This window comes from Choloepus didactylus, chromosome 16 (assembly GCF_015220235.1).
Source record: "Choloepus didactylus isolate mChoDid1 chromosome 16, mChoDid1.pri, whole genome shotgun sequence".
NCBI lineage: Eukaryota > Metazoa > Chordata > Mammalia > Pilosa > Megalonychidae > Choloepus > Choloepus didactylus.
In genome coordinates, this window is record NC_051322.1 from 60,147,095 (window position 1) to 60,172,093 (window position 24,999).

At 44.9% G+C, this 24,999-nt stretch overlaps 1 protein-coding gene across 1 annotated transcript in view; it reads right to left on the minus strand.

The window, feature by feature from the left end:
• Positions 1–812: 812 nt before the first annotated feature.
• COLEC12 (collectin subfamily member 12) overlaps positions 813–24,999 on the minus strand; it is a 195,653-nt gene continuing 171,466 nt past the window's right edge. Inside the window, exons 6-10 of the mRNA XM_037805930.1 lie at positions 16,113–16,601; positions 13,677–13,813; positions 12,481–12,590; positions 3,588–3,733; positions 813–2,289 (exon numbers count right to left, since the gene is read on the minus strand). Of these exons, the coding sequence (XP_037661858.1) occupies positions 2,270–2,289; positions 3,588–3,733; positions 12,481–12,590; positions 13,677–13,813; positions 16,113–16,601 (902 nt within the window). The 3' untranslated portion in view covers positions 813–2,269. The remainder of the gene's footprint in view (positions 2,290–3,587; positions 3,734–12,480; positions 12,591–13,676; positions 13,814–16,112; positions 16,602–24,999) is intronic.

Here is a 24,999-nt window from a genome sequence, read left to right on the forward strand (position 1 = left end):
AAGAAAAGTTTGTTGTTTTCCTTGTTGTACATTCATTCTCTCAAAAGCCATTTACAGAGAAAAATGTTTTCCATTTTTCATAGCAGGCAGCAAGTCAGTATGAAGACTTCATCGTATTTTACTAAAACTCTCTTCTCCAAGACAGCACTGGTTGTTGGTGAATAGAAATCTGGTTTATAAATAATTAATACACAGAAAGTACAGGAGGCGTCTTATGATGTTTGATATGCACCTGATTCAGTGTTTTAGGAAGGACCCGGACTCCTAAAGAAACAACATTTTCAAAGCCGTCTCACTACTTAGTGACAGTGTGACCCAGGAAATCACGTTACCTCCCTAAGCCTCAGTTCCATATTTGTAAAACTGGGGGTGCTATCAGGCCCACTTCAAAGGACTGTTGGGAGGATGGTCTGATTGAAGTCCCAGAATGGTGGGTGAGCAATCATAAGCATGGAATCCATTACTATTAGGGTTGGGACAGGGAACAACCTCAGCTCTGATGCTGGCATAAGATATATTTAATTTCAAGTTTCTTCTGAGGACAGATCTTAATTGACACTTGAAAAACTGGAAGAGCTGAAAAAGAAGATTGAATTTAATCCACAAAGGTTCTTGAGTCTGAAGAGGTCTTGGAGTCCAGTGCCTGCTGGTGCAGCGGGGCCTCAGACAACAGCAGGTGCCACCAGCCTGACCAGGTCACACACACGACAGCAGGGCAGGGAAGTGCTGGGGACACACCCCTTCCCGGGCTGGGAGATGGCATGGATGGTGACCAGGGGTGAAACAGAAAGTAGTCCACACAGCTGCGGGGGTGAAAGTCAAACTCTTTCTTTATTCTTTTACCATTTTATTTGAGATTGGTAGCAGCAGTGCCTGGGGACTCCTTGGGAGGGGAGGAGAGGAAATCTGTTGGAAGGAAATCTTACCTTTAAGCATCAAGTTGTATCTAATGCCTACCTTCAGCATATTTCACTTGGGGCTTTTCAATGGCAACTCAAGGAGTGGAAGGAAGATGGACTCAGAGGAAAGGTTCTTTGCAAGAGTTCAAAATAGCGGCCAAAAGTTTATTCTTGCATTTTATAATGCACACGCCTTGGAATTATGTTTTTGGAACCAGACTTAAGAAAATACAAACTTTCCAGGTAGCATATAGCTGGTTCCCATCTTTCCAATGCCTCTGCATTTGGCTTGATGTGACATCGCGCTTTCCTGACAGTTACCATCAGCTCAGGGATGGGTCTGATACTGAGTATATTTATGCCGCAGCCATGAAACAGGGCCTTATGGATTGCCAGATCCAGGTCCTCCATCCTTCCCAACAGATGCCTCTCCACCACCCCTGACTCCACCAAAAGGGAGGAATACCACATCCCCGGCTTGACCCCTTCCTCCAGGCCTGGCCAGGCACATCTCAGGAGCACTTGCTGGAGATGGGCTAATCCCACAGGCCACTTGACCAAGCCCTGGATGTGCTTGGGCTTGATCCACAAGGCCAAATCTGCAGCGATATTTCTAGACATTTCAAGTGATTGATTCTTCTGAGGAAATGATACATTAAAAAAAAATATATATATATATACACACACACACATTTAATTATTTTTTTAAACCACAACTGAAAAACATTCTTTGCCACTGGGTAGAAGGAAATTTGACAAGAACCCCGATGAGGTTTAATTAGTACCATTATTGTTTTCTTTGGCTCCGTGTATTATATCGGTAAAATGTCAAAAAAGAAAAAAAAAAAAGAAAGAAAAAATTATAAAAGACAAATATTTTGTACAAAAATACAAAGTTTTAAAAGCTCTTTTAGTATATTTCTTATTATTACTATGATTTGGCCTATATATCTGTATGCCTGTATAATTTTCCTACAGTTGGGATTTTTAAAAAATGTAAGGTACTGTTTATACACAGTATATGTGTAAATTCTTCCTATAGCTCCACAATCAATGATAGTTTTTTCAGATTGGAGCATTCCACCTTTGGAAGACATAATTTGCATAATTGTATGGTGACTGGCTGAGAAAAATCTGTGTGATTCAGTACACGTGCCCACTGAAAATCCAGATACCACACTGGAGGAACATTTTAGTTCCCAAGTCCTTGGGGTCATGGTGGATGGTAATAAACACTGGCTGTCAATTTTTTCAGCAACAGGTTTTCAGTGCTTTTTTTCCCAATTTGTGAGAAGTGATGCAACCAGAAATGAGTATCCTTTGCCTTTGGGAGCCGTCTGGAATTTTGCTTGTGTTATTACATCAGTCCCTTATAATGCAGATGATAGTGCTAAAAGAGAGAGAAAAGGGTGGGCATCATTTTTTTCTGAAAGAATAAAGTTTATGTACAATTCAAAAAAAGGAACATGGGTTTTTAAGGGAAGATCCTAAAAGTCACCATTCAACAATGCTTGTGTTGTCAAACAAATGCTTGGAACTTTTTATTCCAATTAAGTCAAAGCTAAGTTTCATTTTACAGGAGTCTATTCCAGAGAAGCCTAGCCCCAACTCAAATCCCAAATGGCCAAAAAACTAAAAAAATGACAAATCTGGGTTATTTATCACCATCTACTGTAATTTCTTGGTTAGCTACCTGTCTTCCTCATCTGTCCCCACTCCTCCAGCTGACCAGGCTGCCAGCTCCTTATGTACCTTGAGATCCGTAGCACTTGGCCCAGTGCCTGACATACCAAAGGTGTTCATTAAATGCCCATAGAATGAGTAGGTGGATAATTTGTGTCCCGCCTACATCCCAAACTTTTTTGAGCAAAATATATTTGAGATTTTGTTGACCACAAACTTTTTCTTACAGCTTTACTAAGAAATAATTCACATATCAGACAATTCACCCATTTAAAGTATACAGTTTAGAGGGTTTTTTTAAGTATATTTACAAAGTTGTGCAATTTATAACAATTTAATCTAACTTCAGCACATTTTCATTATCCCAAAAAGAAACCTCAGATCCATTAACATTCACTCCCTCTGCCCCCACTACAAAGTTTTAAATCTAGTTCTGGTGAAGAAAACTAAGATGCCCATTTCCCAAGAGGGCCATATATTAAATGAAGCTTTAGATAAGTATATTTTTAAGTCAAGAAAATCTCCCAAATGTTTCTTTGAGCTTCAAGGGGCACAGACAATATCCCTCCATTGTCCAGCATAGCACCCATAGCAGTGCTCAATAAACACATGTGGGAATTGAATGCTTGACAACCTGCATTGTCTACATATGGAACGCCATGAAAAAGACACAATATTGATGCCATATGTCAAAGAACAATTAACTGACAGTATTTACAAGATACTGACCCAGGTCAGTTAGTCTAACATTTACTGAGTGCTTCCTATATGCTAGGCACAGTTGTGCTTCACTTTTATTAACTCTTCCAACAACCCTGTAAATAAGATACTATTATTCCCATGAGGTCAAATAAGCTGCCCAGCAAGTAAGCAGCAGACCTAGGACTGGATCCCAGATGGCCGGCTGCAGAGCCTACCTTCAGAACCCCCACATCAACCATTGCCTCTCACCCGCAATGGGACACAGGCTCTGCAGCTCCTGCTTCAATTCCCTCCACTGCTTACCTGACTCTCTGTCTTTTTCGCAAATGAAGTTATTGATGTCTTCACACTGGAAATCGTTCCACTGCCCAGCATAAATCAACCCAGCACAGTCTTCTCCCGGTCCATGGCCATGACCCCAGTTATCTGGCTGTCCAGTTTTCCAATTTCTTTTAACAAAACAGAAATTGAGTGTCATTTGCACAGTGAGACAAGTTTTCTTTACTCAAGCGTCTCAAAGAAATGTAAAACACAAAACAGAAGCATTTGTCCTGGAAAGAAAATGCATTGTTTCAAAATTAGTACATGCTCTTATTCAGAACAAGCAGCAGCTGTTTGCAGAGAAGGGACTTTCATCAGTCTACGCAACTGAAAAGATCCTGTCCAGGTCAGGGGCCTGCAGGTTGGTTATCTTTGCAACAGTGAAATCGACATCTTGAGCATCTTTATCACAGCGCAGAAGGCCTTCAACATAGTTAGATGAGTAATGACCTTTTAATGTGTGCTGCAGAGCTGACTTCTGGGCATGTGCATATATGTGCCCGAATACATATTCAGTATGAGAACATGACATCCACGCACACAAAACCCTGTTGTGAGAGCCTGGAGAGATCCCCGTACACTCTGATATCTTCCAAGTCAGAGTTACGCAGAGAAACTGAGAGACCCCTGATACACATCTATAAGAACCTGCAATTACAAACAATTGGTTAGGGCTGGCTGGCTAGGATGTAGCTGGTTTGGCTGCTTGAGAAAGAAATAATTTAATCTTACTGAAAATGACTCATAAGTTTCACTGCCTTTTTTTTTGGACAGAAGAGTCTTAAAAACAATTTTTCTTTAGGATGGATTTCTTGGGGCTTGATAACTTGATGCTGCTGCTCAAAACAGCAGGTTGGCAAGGACAGTGGCTCTTGATTTTGTTTCCATGCAGTGAATTACATGTGCTTCCAGATGCAAGGTTTGAAAGCTAACTCTGCTCTAAGAAGACGGTTCTTGTACAGAAGCTTGTGGTTACTGCCTGAGAGGACGAGTTTGCCTCAAGTGGAGATGTCTGAAAGAACATCTGAAGAAGGAGGCACTTCCCATAAGGATGACTCATTAGCCCACCAGACACAGGGTGTCCCAGGGTTATTTGAGGATAGAGCTCCTGGATCCCTCAGCTTTCAATGATAAGACCAGCAAAACCAGACGGCAGTGGAAAAGGATAGTTACAGTTTCCAGTTAAAGGGCGGAGAAACAAGGTACAATTGAACTCCCCCACCCACCAGATGTGTATTTTGGGATTTTTAAAAAAGTAAAAAGTGACCTCCCTTAAATAAATTGAGCAACGACAAGATAACTTAGAGGAGGGCCCGATCAAGAGAGTAGAATGAGAAGCTTCAGGGCTCCCTCCCCCACAGAAGCATTGAACATCCAGCAAGAACTGGTAGAATCACCTTTCTTAAAGCCCTGACTGGTCCCTCCCCAAACCCCCACTGGCTAGGCATGGAGCCAGCCCCCACACATGGTGTGGACCCCTGGTCCCAATCCAGAAAAAAAGAGTAATCCTTGTGTGCATACTGGGAGCATCTATGTCTGGTCCAATCTGTCTGGTGGTGGACTAAGGGACTCGCCATCCCAGAACTTGTCCTTGGGTAGAAGGCTGTTCACAGAGCTCTCCTACAGAGCTCTATGGTGAGCAACCAAGTGGCTGCGTGGAGCAAGGGACTGCTGGCTGTAGGGCATACAGAGCAGTGCCCAGACTGGGAGGCAACTGTTTCTTAGGGAATAGGAGACATGTGAATCCACAGAAATGGGGGAATTTCTGGGGCCACATGCGCTGCCCAAAATAAGAGGCAAGGTAGGAAGGATCAGGGAGGTTCCTGTGTACTGTGTACTGTCCCAGAGCTATTCTGTAAACTCATTGCAAGGATAAGCCCTGAAGGAGAGCACTTGCACTGGTCAACCTGCAAAGACTGGGAAAGGTGTTTTCTTTCCTTCCTCCTCGTTTTTTTTTTAGCTCCTGGCCTTCAGGGACAGCTCTGTCATAACACTAGCAGGATAGAAGCTTAAGGAACAGACACCTCAGAGTTGAAGTTCTAGTGATAACACATCAAAATATCAAAATGTCCAGGTTTCAGCAAAAGGTTATAAAACATACAAAGAAACAGGAAGCAATGATCCATGCAAAGAAGATTTAAGCATTAGAAATCATCAATAAGGAGGACAAGACTTGGGACATACCAGACAAAGATGTTTTAAAAAAAAAAAGAGCCTAAATATGTTCAAAAGCTAAAGGAAAACATGGACAAAGAACTAAAGGAAATCAGGAAAAAATAGAAGGACATGAAGAGAATACCCATAGAGAGATGGAAATTATGAAAAGGAATCAAATAGAGCTGAAGACCACAGTAACAGAAATTTAAAATTCCCTAGAGGGGTTCAACAGCAGACTGGTTCAGGCAGAAGAAAGAATCAGTAACTTCAAGGTAAGACAAGGGAAATGATCCAGTCCAAAGAACAGAAAGAAGAAAATGAAGAAATGTGAACAGAGCCTAAGAAACCTGTGGGACACCATCTAGCATACCAATACATGCACTGTGGGAGTCCCAGAAAGAGAAGAAAGAAAGAAAGGGGTAGAAAAACAAAATTGAGGGAATTCTTCACTACCAGACTGGCCCTATAAGAAACGCTTAAGAGAGCTCTCTCAAGTTGAAAGCAAAGGACAATAGATCATAGATTGAAGCCTCATGAAGAAATAAAGATGTCTGGTTAGGGTAATGATGTGGGCAAATATAAATGCTAATACTGTTGTGTTTTTGATTTGCAAGTCCACTTGTTACTTCCTACAGGACCTAAAAGGCAAATGCGTAAAATGTCATGATAAACCAACAGTTTTAGACTCAATGTATGTACATGTAATTTGTGAGAAAAATACATATAGGTGAAGTTAAGTTGATAACAAAGCAAACAAAATTGTAATAGATTTAGGATGCTAAATTTAAGCCCCATGGTAACAACAAAGAAAATACTGGAGAATATGCAATCTCATAGAAGCAGAAATTAGAGTACAGGTTGTCGGGGGCAGGCGGCAGGGGGAATGGGGGGTTAATCCTTAATGGGTGTAGAGTTTCTGTTTAGGGAAATAGGAATATTTTAATAATGGCAGGTGGTGAGGGTACCACAATATTGTGAATGTGATTAATCCCATTCAATGATATGCTTGGGAGTGGTTGAGATGGGAAAGTTTGTGTTATATATATGTTCCCACAATTAAAAAAAAAAAACCAACTAAAGAGACTGACAATCAAATGCAATACGTGATCCTGATGGGATCCAATAAGGGCAGAGAAAAAGCTCAAAGGGATAACATTGGGATATATGAAAAAAATGGAATATAGACTGTAAGCTTTATATCAATGTTAAATTTTTTGAACTTGTTAACTGTACTTAAGGTGGTTGCATAAGTGAATATCCTTGTTCTTAGGAAACGTACATGGCAGCAGTAAGTGTTGAAGGACCATGATGTATACAACCTACACTCAAGTGTTCAGATAATGGATTGATAGATAGATAGATGGAACGATATGGCAAATATGGAAAATGTTAAAGTTGGTGCATCTGGGTATCTGGCAGGGTAGGGGTATGTTGGAGCTCTTATTTATGGAGTTTGTACTACTTTTGTACCTGTTCTGTAAATTTGAAAGTATTTCAAAATGCAATGTTAAAAAAAAAAAGATAATTTAGAGGAAACCACTATTAACCCATGAGAGTAAAAATGGGAAGATACTAGAAAATAGTCATCCTTTACTCACTGACTCACTCACCATGTGCCAGGAATAATTCTAGGTCAAACCCCCACAGTAGGACAGAAAATAGACAACGTCCCTGCTCTCAGTGGAGCTAGTACTCCAGGTTTTCTTTAGGAACTAAAAGCAGAATGTGGCAGTGACGCAGAGAACAGAGGCGGGGCAAGCAGGCAAGGAGGGGACGTGGTGTGAACGAGGCTGCAATGGCAATTTCTCTTGTAGGCTGAGCACCCAGAATCTCAAAGCATCACATGGAGTGACTTGTGGCAAAACCCTCAGCCTGCCTGCTTGCAATAGAACAGAACACATCAGGTAAACACAATGCATATATTTTGGAGAAGAATTTCAGCTTAAATAGCACCTTATCCTCATTCATAGGTAGATTCTGGAAGGAAGAATGGCTGAAGCCTGGACAGTAAAATCCCTGAATCCCATATTACAATACATGTGTCCCAGGAGTGACTGGATAACAACATACTTATGTCCTTGGGCTGCATATTCTAAGCACACCAGCAACCTCAGATACACTTTGGCTCACTGTTCCAGCAAGCGGGAAATACATAAGCACATCAGCCAGTGAGTGCGAACCTTCCCCAAGATTTTGGGTTATCCTACAGAGCACAAACTCTCAATCCTGGGATGGCTCCTTCCAAACTCATAAGTTAGGACTTTTCTCGTCGACCACAAGATTGACTGAGGCTTCATGGCCAAGAAATTTCTGCTGGTAAAGCCCTGGCCTCAAAACAGGAAAATCTTAGCCATGAGAAATGTTTCTTTGCTGTAGAAATTCCTGCTACAGGTCTGCGCTGTAGAAGATTCCTTTCTGGTGGCTTGAGCCAGAGCCACTCTGAAAGCTTTACCCACAATGTGCCAGCAGACGCCCGCCAAGCACTGTCCTGTGCAGTGAGAGCAAGATGTGGACCAGAGGAACAGAGGAGGATCGAACACGCTTTGGGAAATCCTCAAAGAATATGGCCCCTCAGGTGACCTCCTTCCATTCTGCTCCAGCGAGGGGGAAGCACCCGTGTCCCATCTGTGTCTGACCCCCATGCACAGCAAGTGGCTCTAGTCACATCTCTGCCAAGAGACACACCCTACATTTATTCCCACAAGAACAGAAAGTTCAGCTTGTGCCATGGTCCTCGTTTCACTGATTCTCTCTATTGTTTGTTTTCTTTGCTTTCCAGTCTTTATTGTTTCCTTCCTTCTGCTTTGGTGGCATCCTACAAATTTTGACATGCTGTGTTTTCACTTGCTTCAAAACATTTTTGGATTTCCTTTGTGATTTCTTCTTTGACCAATGGGTTATTTAGAAGTGTGTCATTTAATTTCCAAATAGCTGGGGAATTCGTAAGATATCTTTCTGTTACCAATTTCTATTTTAATTCTGTTGTGGTCACAGAACATACTCCACATAATTTGAACTCTCTGAAATTTACTGAGGCTTGTTCTATAGCCCAGCCTATCATTTATCTTGGTGGGTGCACCATATGCACTTGAGAAGAATGTGTATCGCATTTGTTGGGTGAAATGATCCATAGATATTTATTAAATCAAGTTGGTTGATAAGTTGTTTAAGTCTACTCTGTCTCTATTGTTTTTTCTATCTATTTGTCCTATGGATTACTTAAAGAAGAATGTTGGAATCTCCAAGTGTTATTGTGAATTTGGCTCTTTCTTTCTTTGGTTCCATCCATTTTTGCTTCTTGTACTTTAAAGCTCTACTCTTCACTACATATACGTTTGGGATAAGAATGTCCTCTGGACTGTGACATGGTCCTGGACATTATACTTTCTACATGACTACAAGGACAACACTTGCTGCTCATTCTTCTGCCCCCCACTCTAGAAAAGTCCCTCTAGGCCGCACAGAGGCTGACATGCAGTCAACACCCCATAATGCACCAAGTGCCATCAAAAGACTGTGGCAAATGGATCTCAATCCCAATCAGGGCACTGGTGCAGTTTTCACAAATCTCTGTGTGTGTGTGTGTGTGTGTGTAAGACAGCAACAGTCTTTTCTTGAAAAGGACTGCTGGGTTTTTTTTGCTTGTTTGTTTGATTGTTGATAGGTGATTTTTAAACCTTGTCCTTAATTGGCAAATAAGGCCTTGGCAATCTAGGCCAGCCCTCCAGTTCTCCTTTAGAAATTGCACTGTTCTGCAGATGAAAGGCACCTGGGAACCATGTCATAGCATTGTCCTTGGCGCCCCACGTCCTCTGCCTGGCCCAGTCCAGCCTCGGTGCAGAAAGAGCCACAAGGTATAGCAAGTCCCGCTGGACTTGTTACTGGAGAGAAAGCTTAGTCCAGCTCTTTGCTGCCCTAAGGCTCTGGCTTCTATTTCAAGGCACTAACGCTTTCATTTGTTTATTCAGGCAGCATAAAAAGAGGAGCCGGGACAAGGGGCAGAGGAGAAAGCCTTTTATCTCTTCAATTTCTCCTTTATTAGTAATCATAAAGCCCTTGAACAGTTTCAAAAGGGCTGTGTGCGTGCGTCAGAACAAAAAGGTTGAGGAAAAAGCTGTGAAGTGCATTCTTCTGAAGCCTGGGCAAGGGCCTGCGGAAGGTCCAAGGTCCAGAAATCACTGCCAATGGCAAGGGAAGTGGATGGTCGATGCTTGGAGGCCACAGAAGTCAAGAGGAAGAGAGCACAGGGGAGTCTGGATAGATGGATACGTATTTGGGGAGATTTACTGGACAGAGGCCTCGGAGAGCCCAGGGCTCGGTGCCCCTCTCTCTAGCCCATCTGCCTCAGCCAGGGCACAGAACGCTTTTCTTTTCTTCTCCACAAACCTGACGTGAGATACTCTGTAAGGCGACTCCCTCGCGATACTGTAAGATTCATAAATGCTAAGCATTATTATTCTACAATGACTGATCAATATGATAATTATGATTAGGACAACCATAATAATAATTCCAATATAGCAGGAAACCTCTCTCAAGCACTTCCCAGCGTCTCATCTAGTTTTTGCAATACTGAGTAGGTACTATAGTAACATTTATTTTATAGGTGAGGATGCAGAGACTTGGCAAGGCCGAGCACACAGCTGTGAAGCATCGGGTTGAGGCCCGGGATCCAGTCCCTCTGACTCCAGCTCACGTGCTCTCCCTGCTGACTGCACGGGCCCTTCCTCTAGTGTGCACGATGTTTAGTATTATGCGTCAAATTAAATTAGCCCTCAATTATTGAGACCTCATAATACATTTATATGTATTCCTTTCTGTGGAAAACGAGCAGCACAGTCTGTGCTGTGGTTGGGAGGCCGAAGCCAAAGCCCTCAGGGGGCTGGTAAGAGAGGGGCCGGGCTGCGGCCTGAGCTCCAAGTCAGGGGTCTCATGACTCAATCCTCTTCAGGGTCCCGGGTAACCCCAGCTGGCACGCTCCTCTTAAATCACATCATTCTTGCTGTAGTCCAGGCAGGAGGGGAACAGTCCCCTCTTGGGAGAGCTGGCGTAGACGGTTATGTGCTGGCTCGATCCCTTCCATATGGAGGAAGGCTTCAGATTGAATTTCTTAGCGAGTTCTAACCCAGACCTTTTTTGCATTTATGGTGGTACGAAAGTGGCGGAGACTGATTTTTTTTTTTTTTTAAGCTCCCGTCTCTCCTTTAAAAAAAAAAAAGAGAGAGATCCTGGCACTCCTGACTGATGAAGCAGATTTACCTCTGCCTTTAATACTCTCTGCCCATCACCCACCGCCAACCTCCATTGTTCCTGTTTCACATGCTGTCACAATTGTTTTCGGTGCCTCCTCAGGCAGGTCAGATGAATTCCCAAGGGGCCAAGCTGCAGTGCAGCTTCGTCTCCCCAAGACCAGCCAGTGGGCATCCGTGTGCCCTTGGGGTGCCCTGAGACTCCCCGTGATGGCAGACTGAGTATCTTCAAAAGGTTCTACCTGGACATTTGGCAGTTTTGTTTTTTTTTCAAAGAAATTGTCTTGTTCCAGTTCTTAACTACCTCTAAATCATGCTCTTCACATGGTGGATTTAAAAGGACAGATCAGCTTGTTTGTCTACCTGTGTGCACAGGCACACGTACATGCACCTAGAAACTTCTTTAAAAACTCCCTCTGACCTCTCTACCACCTCTTGATCCCTGTTTCTCTGTCCTTCATTGCCCTGACTCACAAAGATCCATACCTCGATATCCACAAGACTGTCTTAGACCTGAGACACCCACATTTTCTCCTCTCTCAGCCCAGAGAGCAGCCCCAAGAGCATGCTGCACAGACTCCAGTCTCCGGCCACGTGTTCGTCCCACTATGCCCGCACGGGGCTGAGCCTGGATGGGCCTGGCTTCTATGTCTCCAGCAAACTAAAGGCTCTTCAGAGGGGCTTTTTATAAATTCTGCTGAATCTGACATATTTTGTTGCACAGTTTCACATCTATCAGATGCAAAGCAGGAATGGAAAGAAGTGAAATTCAAACTGCTACTGCTGGGTCATCTTTGGAGCCTGGGGTAGGCTTGGGGAGGTCAGCAGGGGATGAGGCTCTAGGTGACTTCCGTGTCCCCACATGCTCCAAGAAGCAAGGGCAATTGTTTCACTCTTCATTTCTGCCTTTATGGAACGTAGGTGGCACATGATTTACAGGAAGTCATCAAACCTTCAGGGGATGGTTATCCCACCAGCACAACTTTGTTTCTGGGCCACCTGAAACTTTCATTTTGCAGGTGAGTCATATGCTTGGAGTCATAATTGCACTCTGGTTGGAAACCATGTGCAGGGTAGCAGGCGCTGATGGTGCTGTCCCCAAGGGAGCTCGCAGAGCTGCTCAGGAGCAGCTCCAGGGTGTGTGGTCCCAGCCTCCCCATCCTTCCCAGCAGCACCTAAAGAGAACGCCTCGGCCAGAAGTACCCTGCTGGGTGGTTTTATGAGTCTCTATGATTTTTTTCTTAGAAATGAGAAAAATTCACTCCATGAAAAGAAAACAGAAAAACCCTATTTTACAGCATATCAATACTCAACCACAATTTCCCTGCAGAGAAACACGTAACTGGAACCCAGGAGCCTCAAGGGGAGAGGAGAATCTATGGCAGAAGATCTTAAGGAAGAGAAAGTGTAGGGAGTCGGCAAGAGGTGAAAAGCAAGAGACAGCAGGAGAGAATGGCTGGTGCACTCACTTATACTCAGGATACGTCCCATCCAGCCACTTCCACTCATTTTCACGCTCCGAGTCTGTGAGGCCAATCCAGTGACTATCCCTCCCCATGATCTGCTTTTTGATCCATTGCTGAAAAAATAGTGATGGTGCATTACTAAGGGGACAGACGTTTTTGGCAGAACATCTACCCTGCCTTTGCTGCCCTCTTTTTTATTGCACGTGTTCTGTTTTGCACTGTTTTGGGGGCTTTGACATTTTCCTCTAAGTTTATAAGTGATGTTTAAGCGATGCTCCTCCTCTGAATCACCCAGGTACCCCGATAACATCCAGAGGGCTCCACTTTCCTTCTTCCACCCGCCCCTCCCATGTTCCAATAATGGTAATGGCTGTGTCATTACTGAGCTCTCCCTCTGTCCCAGGCACAAGGCAAGTGTACTGCAGGCAGGAGGTCTTCAGAGCCTTACCACAGCCCAGGTAACAAAGATAGTAAGTGACAGAGCTGGGATGGGTCCAGCTTACATATTCTAAAGCCCAGATGCCTGGCTGCTGCCTTTTGTGTGCTCATTGAATGGCCAGTTATTGTGGGAAGCATCAGAGCCACATCTGCTGAAGATACTCAGGGAAAGGAGGGAAGCCACTGGGACAGTGTGGCAATGGAAGGAGCCCTGGCGCTGGTGCTCAGTGGACCTTTGTTTCAGTCTCAGCTCTGCCTTTGCTTGCCCCGTGAGTGAATCACTTAGGCTTTGCTGGGTCTTGGTTTTCCTATCTGTAAAATGGGGATAATACCACTTGTGTTCTAGGGCTGTTGTGAGGTTTAAATGAGAAAGCGTTTCATCCAATGCCCGGCACACAGCAGATGCCTGATGAGTGGCCGCTATCATTGCTGTGTACGAGCTCTTGCCCCACAGCCCTTGCTGCCCTTTCCAAGTCCCCTGGGCCTGCAGGTTTGGTCTCTTGCATCCCCCACTCCCAACCCCCGGGTGCTTATGACCCTCGGCCTCTCCCACAGGGGTTCTCAGACTGCACATCCTCAGGCTTGATAAGCAGGAGGACGTACTATCCGTGCTATGAATGCTTCCAACTGCTGGAGAAACCCCAAATCTCCTATGTTTATGTGAATTATTGCTGTCCTGAATCTCCAGTAATCATACAATTTCCAGATATAAACTATCCTTACATTATAGTTTTCTCCAAGTGAGTCTGCTGCACACATACCTGTTCTTCTTTTGTGTTTATGAAAACGAGATGTGAAGACTTGTCCTCACAGAAGAGTTTTGCATCATCAAAAACTTCTTTCTCAACCGAAAAATAGTAGCATTTGTCTGTGAAGTTCTTCCAGTGAGGGGGACAGCCTAGGAATGTCAAGATTTAAAGCACCGATTTAAAAACTGCAGAAAGCAGGGGAACTAGTGATAGAGAGCAATTAAGGAAGGGGGAACAATAATCCAAGAAGAACAGATAAGCTATCATGGGTAAATTTAATGTTCTGGGAATGCCCAGGAATGACTATGGTCTGTTAATTTCTGATGGGTATAGTAGGACCAAGTTCACAGAAATGTTGCTATATTAGGTTACTTTCTTGGGGTAGAATAAGAACATGTTAGAAGTAAAGTAGTTATCTCAGGTTAGTTGTCTTTTTCTTACTCCCTTGTTATGGTCTCTTTGAAATATTCTTTTATTGTGTTTTTTTTTTTAATTTTTTAAATTTTTCATACAGTTGATTTAGGGAAAAAAAAAAGTTAAAAAAAAAAACAAAACAAACAAGGATAAAAATATGCAGAGCCCCCTTGAGGAGCTGGTGGAGAATGCAGGGGTATTCGCCTACCCCACCTCGATGGTTGCTAACATGCCCACAGACATAGGGGACTGGTGGTTTGATGGGCTGAGCCCTCTACCACAGGATTTACCCTTGGGAAGACTGTTGCTGCAAAGGAGAGGCTAGGCCTCCCTATAATTGTGCCTAAGAGCCTCCTCCCGAATGCCTCTTTGTTGCTCAGATGTGGCCCTCTCTCTCTAGCTAAGCCAACTTGAAAGGTGAAATCACTGCCCTCCCCCCTACGTGGGATCAGACACCCAGGGGAGTGAATCTCCCTGGCAACGTGGAATATGACTCCCGGGGAGGAATGTAGACCTGGCATCGTGGGACGGAGAACATCTTCTTGACCAAAAGGGGGATGTGAAAGGAAATGAAATAAGCTTCAGTGGCAGAGAGAATCCAAAAGGAGCCGAGAGGTCACTCTGGTGGGCACTCTTACGCACACTTTAGACAACCCTTTTTAGGTTCTAAAGAATTGGGGTAGCTGGTGGTGGATACCTGAAACTATCAAACTACAACCCAGAACCCATGAATCTTGAAGACAATTGTAAAAAAATGTGGCTTATGAGGGGGGACAGTGGGATTGGGGGGGGCCATAGGGATCACACTCCCATTGTCTAGTTTGTGGATGGATGAGTGGAAAGGTGGGGGAAGGAAACAAACAAACAAACAAACAGACAAGGACGCCCAGTGTTCTTTTTTACTTTAGTTGCTCTTTTTCACTTTAGTTGCTCTTTTTCACTTTAATTATTATTCTGGTTATTTTTGTGTGTGTGGTAATGAGGGTGTCGGGGATTGATTTTGGTAATGAATGTACAACTATGTAATAGTACTGTGAACAATCAAATGTACGATTTGTTTTGTATGACTGCGTGGTATGTGAATATATCTCAATAAAATGAATAATAAAAATGAAAAAAAAAATTGCAGAAAGCATGATGTCTTTCTTCAGGTATGTTTAAGAGGCCAAAGCTCTGGCCCTGCCTCCTGGCTGCAGCGTCCACGTGCGAATCCCAAGTACGGAGTTCACGGACGTGTGCTTGGTGCCAAGAACGGTGTGGAGAAGTGGGCTGCAGAGCAAACGACAGTGAGGACCCCACCATCTGGATAGGTCCAGGACTGGGTCTTTGCTCCTCTGCCTCGGGGCTGCTCTTCATAAAGGCAGAAATACCAGAAACAACAAAAAGACAACAAAAAGCATGGCACACACAGATGTTCAATGTTGGTCTGGAATCACAGGAAAACCACGAGCTACTATTCTATATGGGAGACCCTGCAATCAGACGGATGCTCGTCAACAGCAATGATAACCTGAATCTCACTGAAGGAAGGCAGAGGAGTCAGGTTTGGGTCAAAGCAGAGAAAAATAGGCTTGGTTGCTAACCAGAGAGTTTCACCAAAGGTTGAATTATCAAAGGAATAGAGGCACCAGAACACCCTCTTAAAAGGAAATTAAATCTGGGCATCAGTCATAGAAAATCTCCTCTGGATGTAGCCGTGGGAACACTCTATCCCCAGGGCAAAATGGCAGGATGGGTCAGGCCATCCTCGGGCTTTCCTGAAGGAAAGGTTTTGGGGCGCGTTTGTCTTCTGTGGGCGCAACTCAGCTACGTGAACAAGTGCCCAAGGACGTGACTGTGTTTAGAGAGAGAAACACAGGTGCCAAGTGCATCCTGTCAGAGCAGCGGGCAGCGCCTGCCCTGCAAGACAGCTTCCTGCCAAATCAAACAGCCACGGGAGGGGCAGGCCATGAGCTGGGATGGGCCAAGAGCATCAGCAAGCCCATCCATCCCCACCCCCCACGCCCCCAGGGAGGAAGGAGGGTGCAGACTCACCGTTGGCTTCTGGCACTGTGGTGGGCTCGCTCTGCAGAGCCAGGGGCACCACGGCCCCAGCTGGGCCTGGGGGACCAGGGGGGCCCTTGGGGCCGGGCATGCCTGGCACCCCAGGAAGGCCCGGCAGCCCCCGGGGCCCAGGCACACCAGGCTCCCCCACAGTGCCCTGCAGGCCCTGGAAGCCAGGGGGACCCTGGGGGCCGGGGAGTCCATCTTTGCCAGCGGGGCCTGGGGGTCCTGGGTCCCCACTGGGGCCCTGAGGGCCAGGTTTCCCGGGGGATCCGCGGGAGCCTTTGGAGCCTTGTGAGCCTTTGGAGCCTTTCCCACCGCGCTCTCCCGGGGGGCCAACTGGGCCAATTGGGCCCCTCTCGCCAGCCGGGCCTGGAGGGCCAGGCTCCCCCTTCTCTCCTTTCTGTCCTTTGTTCCCAGTCGGGCCAGGGGGTCCCTGGGATCCTCTGTCACCTTTCGGACCCCTGGGGCCAGGTGGACCTAAAACATAAAAAACAAAACAAAAAAACATAAACATGAAATCTGTTGTGAGTGGCAGGGTTTGAAGAATTTATCTTTTAATAAAACTTCCAATTTAAAATGATCTAGATACACAAAATATATACTGTGCCAGTTTGAATGTATTGTGTCCCCCAAATGCCATTATCTTTGATGTAGTCTTGTGGGGCAGATGTTTTGGTGCTGATTAGATTTGCTTGGAATGTGCCCCACCCAGCTGTGGGTGATGACTCTGATGAGATATTCCCATGGAGGCATCGCCCCACCCATTCAGGGTGGGCCTTGATCAGTGGAGTCATATAAATGAGCTGACTCAAAGAGAAGGAACTCAGTGCAGCTGTGAGTGACGTTTTGAAGAGGAGCAAGCTTGCTAGAGAGGAACGTCCTGGGAGAATGCCATTTTGAAACCAGAACTTTGGAGCAGACGCCAGCCACGTGCCTTCCCAGCTAACAGAGGTTTTCCGGACACCATTGGCCATCCTCCAGTGAAGGTACCCGATTACTGATGTGTTACCTTGGACACTTTATGGCCTTAAGACTGTAACTGTGTAGCCAAATAAACCCCCTTTTTATAAAAGCCAATCCATCTCTGGTGTTTTGCATTCTGCAGCATTAGCAAACTAGAACATATACATTAAGGAACAATTATTGTTTTACCACACTATCGTTGATTGCATTTTTTTTTTTTAACAAAAAGGTTTCTTTTATAAGCTCACTCCTCCTACCCTGAGCATTTAGAATATATCTTAACCATGCACAGCTTTTTAGTGTCCCATTGATGTTTTAGGGGAAGTGACATCTGCAAGTTGACCCCAGAACTGTGGCATCCTTCCTAACCTCGGGGACTGCTGAGGGAGTTCTCCAGCTCCTGGTCACCTGGAGCTGTTTCGTCACCATCAGGAACACTGTACAGGTTGTATTCAGGATTCCCTCCTAATTATTTCCTCTCCTTTTCATTAATTTGACAAATATTTATTAATGACTTACTATAAGGCCTGCACCGTGGAAGGTGCCGTTGGATAAAGAGTTGAATTAAACTAATATGCAAACCAGTGTTGAGAGGCACTGACCTGGGAGCTTCCCGCCACACTGAGCCTGGGCTCTTCCTCTCTGTCACGTGCCACCCTGCCCTCCAGGCCCCTCTATCAGTGGGGGACACTGCTGTCCATGGGGCTGAGCCTCACCCACCCAAGAACCAGCTCAGAGGGAATGGTTTTAGGTCCAGGTGGTAAAACCAGGTGGGGTACAGCTGCCATTGCAGACAGGTGTCCAAACTCACTGGGCCAGGATGCAGAGGGTTGGTTTTATTTTTTCCAGTTTGTTAGTCTGATACAAATAGGGAAGGTGGGCTAGGAAAAAAAAACTCTAGTGGCCCATCTAACTTATTGGCAGGGGGGGAAAAACTCGACACCATTTTTCTGCCATGGGAGGAAAAAGCAGTTCTCTTTTGAAAAGGTGGAGAGTGTTGGTGGGACGGAAAGCAGTCACCTGGTCATCCCATATTAACCCATCAAGAAGCTCACTTAACACAGGATTGCTTTCTTTTCTTTAACAGGAAACAAGAAATGTAAAATATATTTATATACAACAACCAGGATATGCAGTGAATGACAGTTTTCAACGTGTCTTCATGTCATCTCATTTGATCCTCATCTATGACAAATGGCCCAGATGAGGACACTTAAGGCCACACAGGCCAAGCTACTCGTCTAAGATTAGTAGCTACAAATATACCAAGGAGAGTAAGACTTGAATTCTCCTCTCAGGACACTCATAATGTTGTAATGGAGCTGGGGCATGAATTCAGGTCTTCTGAGGATGAAATGAATGCATCCAAGAGAAAGCAGTTCTCAAAATATTTTAGTCTCAGTATCAGAGAGTATCTGAGGTCTCACTATTCTACAACTCCTTCTTTCTGGAGAAACAGAAAGCCTTTACAGTTGAAGATGAAGCATGGGTAGGTAGGTGAAGGATGGGTAGGCTGCACCCTCCGAATTTTCTTTACCTCCACCCCAGGTGCCCCATCCCTCCTGCCTCACTTCCCTGAGAACAAAACTGAGGCAGCCCTTCCCACCTCTGTAGGGGGATCCCCCTCTGTCCACCTCTCTGTCCTATGCCTTGATGGACGTCCATCCCTGCATACTATCCAGGGCTCCCAGTGCAGCCCATCCAGGTCTGTTCTCCCTTAGCAGAAACCTGGGCTCTGGATTTAGCTTTCCTTATGTAAGCTCGCCATGTTGTGGCTCACTGATTTACCGGCAAGATCCTCACTGGGCTATAAGAGAGATTATGCTAACGGATAGGAATAGCTTCCAAGTGTTCCTATTAGGGTTACCTGATCCTTAAGTGGGAGACTTTAGGAGACTGGGTGAAGCACTCTCTCCCTGAACCCACCCCATTTACTTCTGCTCACTGATCCCTGGTGGCTCCTCTCTATCGTCAGCTTCCCTGGGCTCTGGGCCCTTATTTCCATCTGCTTGATGGATGGCCCCAGGGCAGCTGGGCTGTGCTGCCAACACCTCCCACGGGGCATGTCTAAAACTGAACTTAGCGTCCCTCGGAATCTATGTCCTCCTTCCATCATCCCTCATCCCACCACATCATCCCTGTTGTGTCTTCCCTTCTATCACTCCAGATTTTTGCAGTAACCTCTTAACTGACGTTCTGACTTCTGATCCCTCTCCATTCATTCCATGCTGCATCTTTCCCGCATCTTTCTTGGTCTCCACTTGCTTGACAATCGTCAGCACCAATGCCATCAGTCTGGTAGGGAGGCCCTTCACGTGTTCTCAGATGTGCTTGCTCCAGCCCCCTCTGCATGTTTGCACATTTCTTAGGATCTCCTCCACCTTTACCCATCTGTAAAATCCCTATTTAACCACCAAGAAATCTTCCCGGGTCATGCCAGATGGAGGTTCCTCCTTCTTTCTAACCCTTTAGTCCTTGTTTGTTCCACTGGGGACCTTTCCCCATCTAGCGCCAACCAGTGTCTGCATGTGGTCAACATTCAGGAAGTGTTTACCTAAAAACAGCATCACTGTTACAAAGGCCCAGTGAATGAATGCTCACATATTCCATCCCAGAGACAGCAGGAGAGATTTTGGGACGTTGCCATTCACCCTGTGCCTAGAGGTGCCTCAGCGCTCAATCTATGCATCAGGTTGCGCCTGGGGAGCTCTGTCACTTCTGACCCTTGACAATTGATCCAGTGGGTCTCTTCACCCACAGTCTGAGTTTTTTTCTGTTTAACCTGGGAAGGTTCAATAAATAGCCTAGGCCACTTAATAGGGATAGGGAAGATAACGTAAAAAAAATTTTATTGTGAAAATATATACATAAAAAAACAAAATTTTCTATTTTTAGCCATTTAAAGTGTTTAATGTAGTGGTATTATATTTACAAAGTTGTGCAACCATCATCACTACCTATTACTAAAACTTTCCCTCACCCCAGATAGGAACACTATGCCCAGTAAGGAATAACTCCCTTTTCCCCCCACCGCCAGCCCCTGCTAACTTGTAATCTACTTTGTCTCTATGAATTTGCCTATTCCAGATAGTTCACATACGTGGAATCATACAATATTTGTCCTTTTGCGCCTGGCTTATTTCACTTAACATAATGTCTTCAAGGTTCATCCATGTCGTAGCATGTATCAGAACGTCATTCCTTTATATAGTTGAATACTAGTCCATTGTGTATATATGTATCACAATTTGTTTATCCATTCAACTGGTGATGGTCACGTGGGTAGTTTCCTCCTTGGCTCAGGACACTGATGTCCAAGTACCTGTTCCAGTCCCTGCTTCCAATTCTTTGGGGCATATGGTAATCCTGTTTAACCTTTTGAGGAAATGCCAAATGGTTTTCAACAGTGGCCGCACCATTTTACATTCCCACCAGCAAAATACGAGGGTTCCCATGTCTCCGCGTGCTCACCTTCACTTGGTATTTTCTGTCCTTTCTTTTTTTTTTAAAAAAAATAAAAGCCATCCCAGTGGGTATGAAGTGGAGGAAAGGTAACTTTTCACTGCCTGATCTCTTTTTAAAAAATAATTTAAATTCCTTTGTGTAATTAAGAAATAGTGTCCTAGAAATTAATAGTGAGGAAGGTGGCATGTGTATTCTTCCACAATGGATATAGCATTACGGAAGGTTCCAGTGAAACAATAACGACACTAGGTCAAAAAAACAATTCTCTAATTTATTTGGAATAATAGCAAAAATAAAAGTAACTTCTCAACCGTTTCTCAGTTTTGTTTGTGTTCTGTGGTTAACCTTTACATCTAAGAAATGAAGAAGGTCTGCTGGTAATTCAAATGCTTTAGAAAGTCTTTTCCCTTATTCTCGTCACAAGTTTTGCTAACCAGCAGTGTTTCACAATCACTTACATCTGGGGCTGGTGCTATATACTTGCATGTTATGGGAAATGAGTTTACTTGCGGCCATGGGATAGCAGTTATTCAGGGCTTGTGTCTGTGGTCAGATACACCGAAGTGGTGGGAAGGCACATTTCTTCCTGAGCACCTTCCTCTGGTTTCTCACAGAAGTCCAAAGATCCAAGCTTTCTCTTCCTCTCCTGACATGAATCCAAGACTTCCCTTCCCAGGATGACAGATTTTCATTAATTTTATAGATTTCTGGGATGGGGTAGTTTATGGGGTCCAGCTCTTTCCCTCTGAACTGGAAGTGGTTCTTGCATTTCTCCACCCAGTCCCCATATGTGTCACGGTTTATTTTAAGCATGGCATCAAGCGTGGATCCCACAGTCCGCACAAAATACCAGCAGATGCTAATTTCCAGATCATGGGAAGGAAGGGGATAGATATTGGGAGAAGAAAAAGTAAATTTTTGCCTTTGATGAAGGTCTGAAATTTGACTTGTGATGGATTTCCCAGGTGGATTAGTATAAAAAATGAATTTCTCCTTACGAAGCACCAAATCAATCACATATAGGATATGTGTCTCTCTCTTGATAAGTTTTAATACTCACAGCTGTGGATAACTTCCTGGCAAGAACACTGTTATCGATGTCCTCCCCTGTGGCTGCCTCGGCCTTGCTGGTCCCTGTCACAGAGCCACAGCTGGGGGTGGCTGCTCTTCCTGCAGATGCTGGGCTCAGTGACATGCACACTGTGTGTCCCACGGACAAAGTGATCCTCAGGAAGATAGGCTGGGCATTTGTTATTTTTTTCATTTTAAAAATCACCGAGAAAAAGAGCTAAAGCCACTTCAAGCGTCAGCAATGGATTCTCATAAAAAGTAAATTATTAATGCCAAGGGTTTATTTTCCTCCAGAACCCAGATACTGATATCCCTGCTTTGCCTCTGGATGACCTCAGGCATTTATGTCTTACTTGAATCTTTTATTGGGTGGCTGTTTAAGTGAAAGTAAAATGAAACAAAATGAACCTTTTATTGGGTGGCTATGTAAGTGAAAGTAAAATGAAAGTCACCCCTAGTACACCTTACAACTGAAAAATTGGAATAAATGGCATGGGCAGTGTGAGAAGACAGCCACACTGCATGTGGAGCTCCTGTGCTGGCAAAGGGAGTGGAGATTTGCTTCAAACTGGCTGAAATTGTACTGAAACATCCAGGCCAAGGGGGGCTCCTGGACTCAGGCCTTTAACCTGTGCTGCAGTTAAAGCCAGTGTCAGCTCCAGAAATGCCGGAATATGACAGTAACAGAACTCTGCGCAGCTCTGTGCTTTACAGCCAGCAAAATCTCCTCCCATATTTCTCAGACTCTAACCCTGAGATAAGGTTTCAAATTGGTTTTCCAATGAAACTGCTGGTGCTTTAAAGAAAGTAGAGAAATGACTTTTAATTCTTACTGTCATCCTAAACCTTGGAGACTCGATCCTAAGGACAACTAGTGGTAAGGGTGGAAAACAGACAAGGCAGGAAAAAAATTAATATAATCTGATGCATTTATTTAAAAATCTATGACTTTGCAATTAAATTAAGCATTTATTAAACACCTACAATACGAAAAAGTCACTCTGCTTCAGGGAGGTGAAAGAGAATGTACACATTAAAAAGAAATTGAATAGACATTATTTGGGTGTTGTTTTGAAAAGTAATTGGATTCTTGACCCCACATTTAAAGGCAGCTGGGCTTCTGGAAAGCCAGGAAAGCCCCATCAGATTGCCCAAGGAGAAGTGTATATTTAAAACCATCTGTTTCTCGCCAACTGACCAAGGGCGGGACAATTCTAGTATCTGCTCTCAAGAGCCCTGAAAGCAGTCTTGTCTGGAAAGAGGGGCTGGGATTGGCAGTGGGAGGAACTGAGGCCCCCTGCCTGATCCACTCTGCACTGTCACCTGTCCTTTCAGCTTTCCTAGTCATCTCTCAAGGTCACACTCAAACGTCAACCCCTTATTGAAGCCTCCACTGACTACTTTCCTGAGAAAAAGGCTCTCTACTGTTTCAATCTCCCCAGATATGTTACCTGTCTCTCTTGCATCGTTAGGGCAGCAGGTGACACAGTGGAAGCACAGTTAGGGTTAGGGTCAGGCTTGGGAACTGGACAGACCTGAACTTATTGTCATTTGCCTGCCACGGACCAGCTGTGTGACCTTGGATAAGGCACCGAGGCTCTCTGTGCCTCCGTTCCTGTGCCTGTAAATGGGGAATGCTAACTCCTACCTTAGGGGCAGGTGACAATGAAGGCAGACAAGTGCCTAGCAACATGACGGGCTAAGAGTACAGTAAATGGTGCCTGAATAAATGAGGAAGAGTTAGCTGGAGGCAGCACCTGAGGACTGGGTGCCCAGAAAATCATCAGGAAGCATTTTTGGACCCACATCAATCCTAACCCCATCTGTTCAGCTTTATTCTTTATGCACATGAAGTTGCATTTTGCTTTCCACTTGAGGATAGTGGACAGAGCTACCGCGGAAAGCAAATCTACAGTAGGAACTGATCTTACCGCAGTTGGGTATTAATATCACTAGCCCTGTGCCCAGCACTGCACTAAGTGCCTGGTTTACATTATCTCATGGAGCCCTCCTCACTCTAAAACACTGTCGCAGGTGAGGAAACTAAGGCAAAGAGAGGCTGAGGAACTTGGTACTCATATCCAGTTCTGATTCCAGACACGAACTTTTATGCCCCTCTCAGAAAAGCATGTGAAGGGGGACCTGTGAAAGTACCGGGATGCCCTGATTCACTCCCCCTGTAGCTGGGAGAACAGCGGCAGGACGGGAGATGAACTCCTGTTCAACAGTGTGTGTCATGAGGTATGACGTCCTCCCTGTACATAATCAGGATAAAAATCTTTATGCTACTTGTAACAAAAAGTAAGGCTTTCTTAATAAGGTTTTTGGTTTACAGATGCAGAGGTAACTTTTGCAAGGATTTGACATGTTTTTTAATATGTTTTTACATTATTGTCCAGCTTCTGTGCCATCAGTCAGCTTCAGCTTTCATTTTTTTTGTTTTTTAGCCTTCACTTTTTAATGATGTAAATGTCTTAGGCTGAACTGGACTGTAAGCATTCGGGGCCATTAAAAGCGAGAAAACAAGAATTTTCCAGAAAACTTCGGAGTATTTTAATCTTGCAGCCAGCCCAACACAAGCCACCTTTAATCCAGTCCTGCTCCGTCCTGCTTTACCCCATCTTTTCCTCATCCTCAGGGATGAACTCTGTACATACAAAAAGATGAAAAGCCCAAGAGATCAAGAAATGTGGAAGAAGCACTTGCATCCATGAACAGAGCTCTTCCGCTTGGTCTCAGGTTCCCTCGGGGTGGGGGTTCCCAGTCTGGAGGCAGTTGGGGTTGACTGAGTGGAAAGTGGTGGCTTGGCTGGCTTGAGAAGTCCCTCGAATAAACTCACAGCAAGTACAGTTAGCAACCAGGCTGGGGATACATGTATTGTGGAAAAGTGTATGTGAAAAAGAAAATATCGTTCAGACACCGAGTGCTGAGGTGTTTCAGAAACACGGAGTCAGAAATCTAATTCTAACAGACTCTTCCGACTTAACATGTCTGAACAGGACTGTTCCGTGTTCTCCGTTTTGCCAAGTCACCACCAGATGCTCCAACCCAAACCTTGGGAGCCACCCCACTTCCTCACTTTCCCTCTCTCCCCACTCCATCAATCAGCAAGCACTGTTGATCGGCCTTGGGCAACCCCTCCACTCCCAGCGTTCGGTGCCTGTCCACAAACAACGCCCCCACACCCTGTCCCTTTGGATCCGGGACACTTTGGGGGAAGTCAGGGTCCTGGGCAGGGGGAGGCGTGGGCCTGCTCTTGATTCTACCTCCCACACTTCTGCTGAGCCCATTGCTGCCCACCTCTGCTGCTTTCCACTCCTTTCCACTCCAGGGCACCAGTAACCAGTACAAAGCCCCTCACTGGACCCGCTGCCTC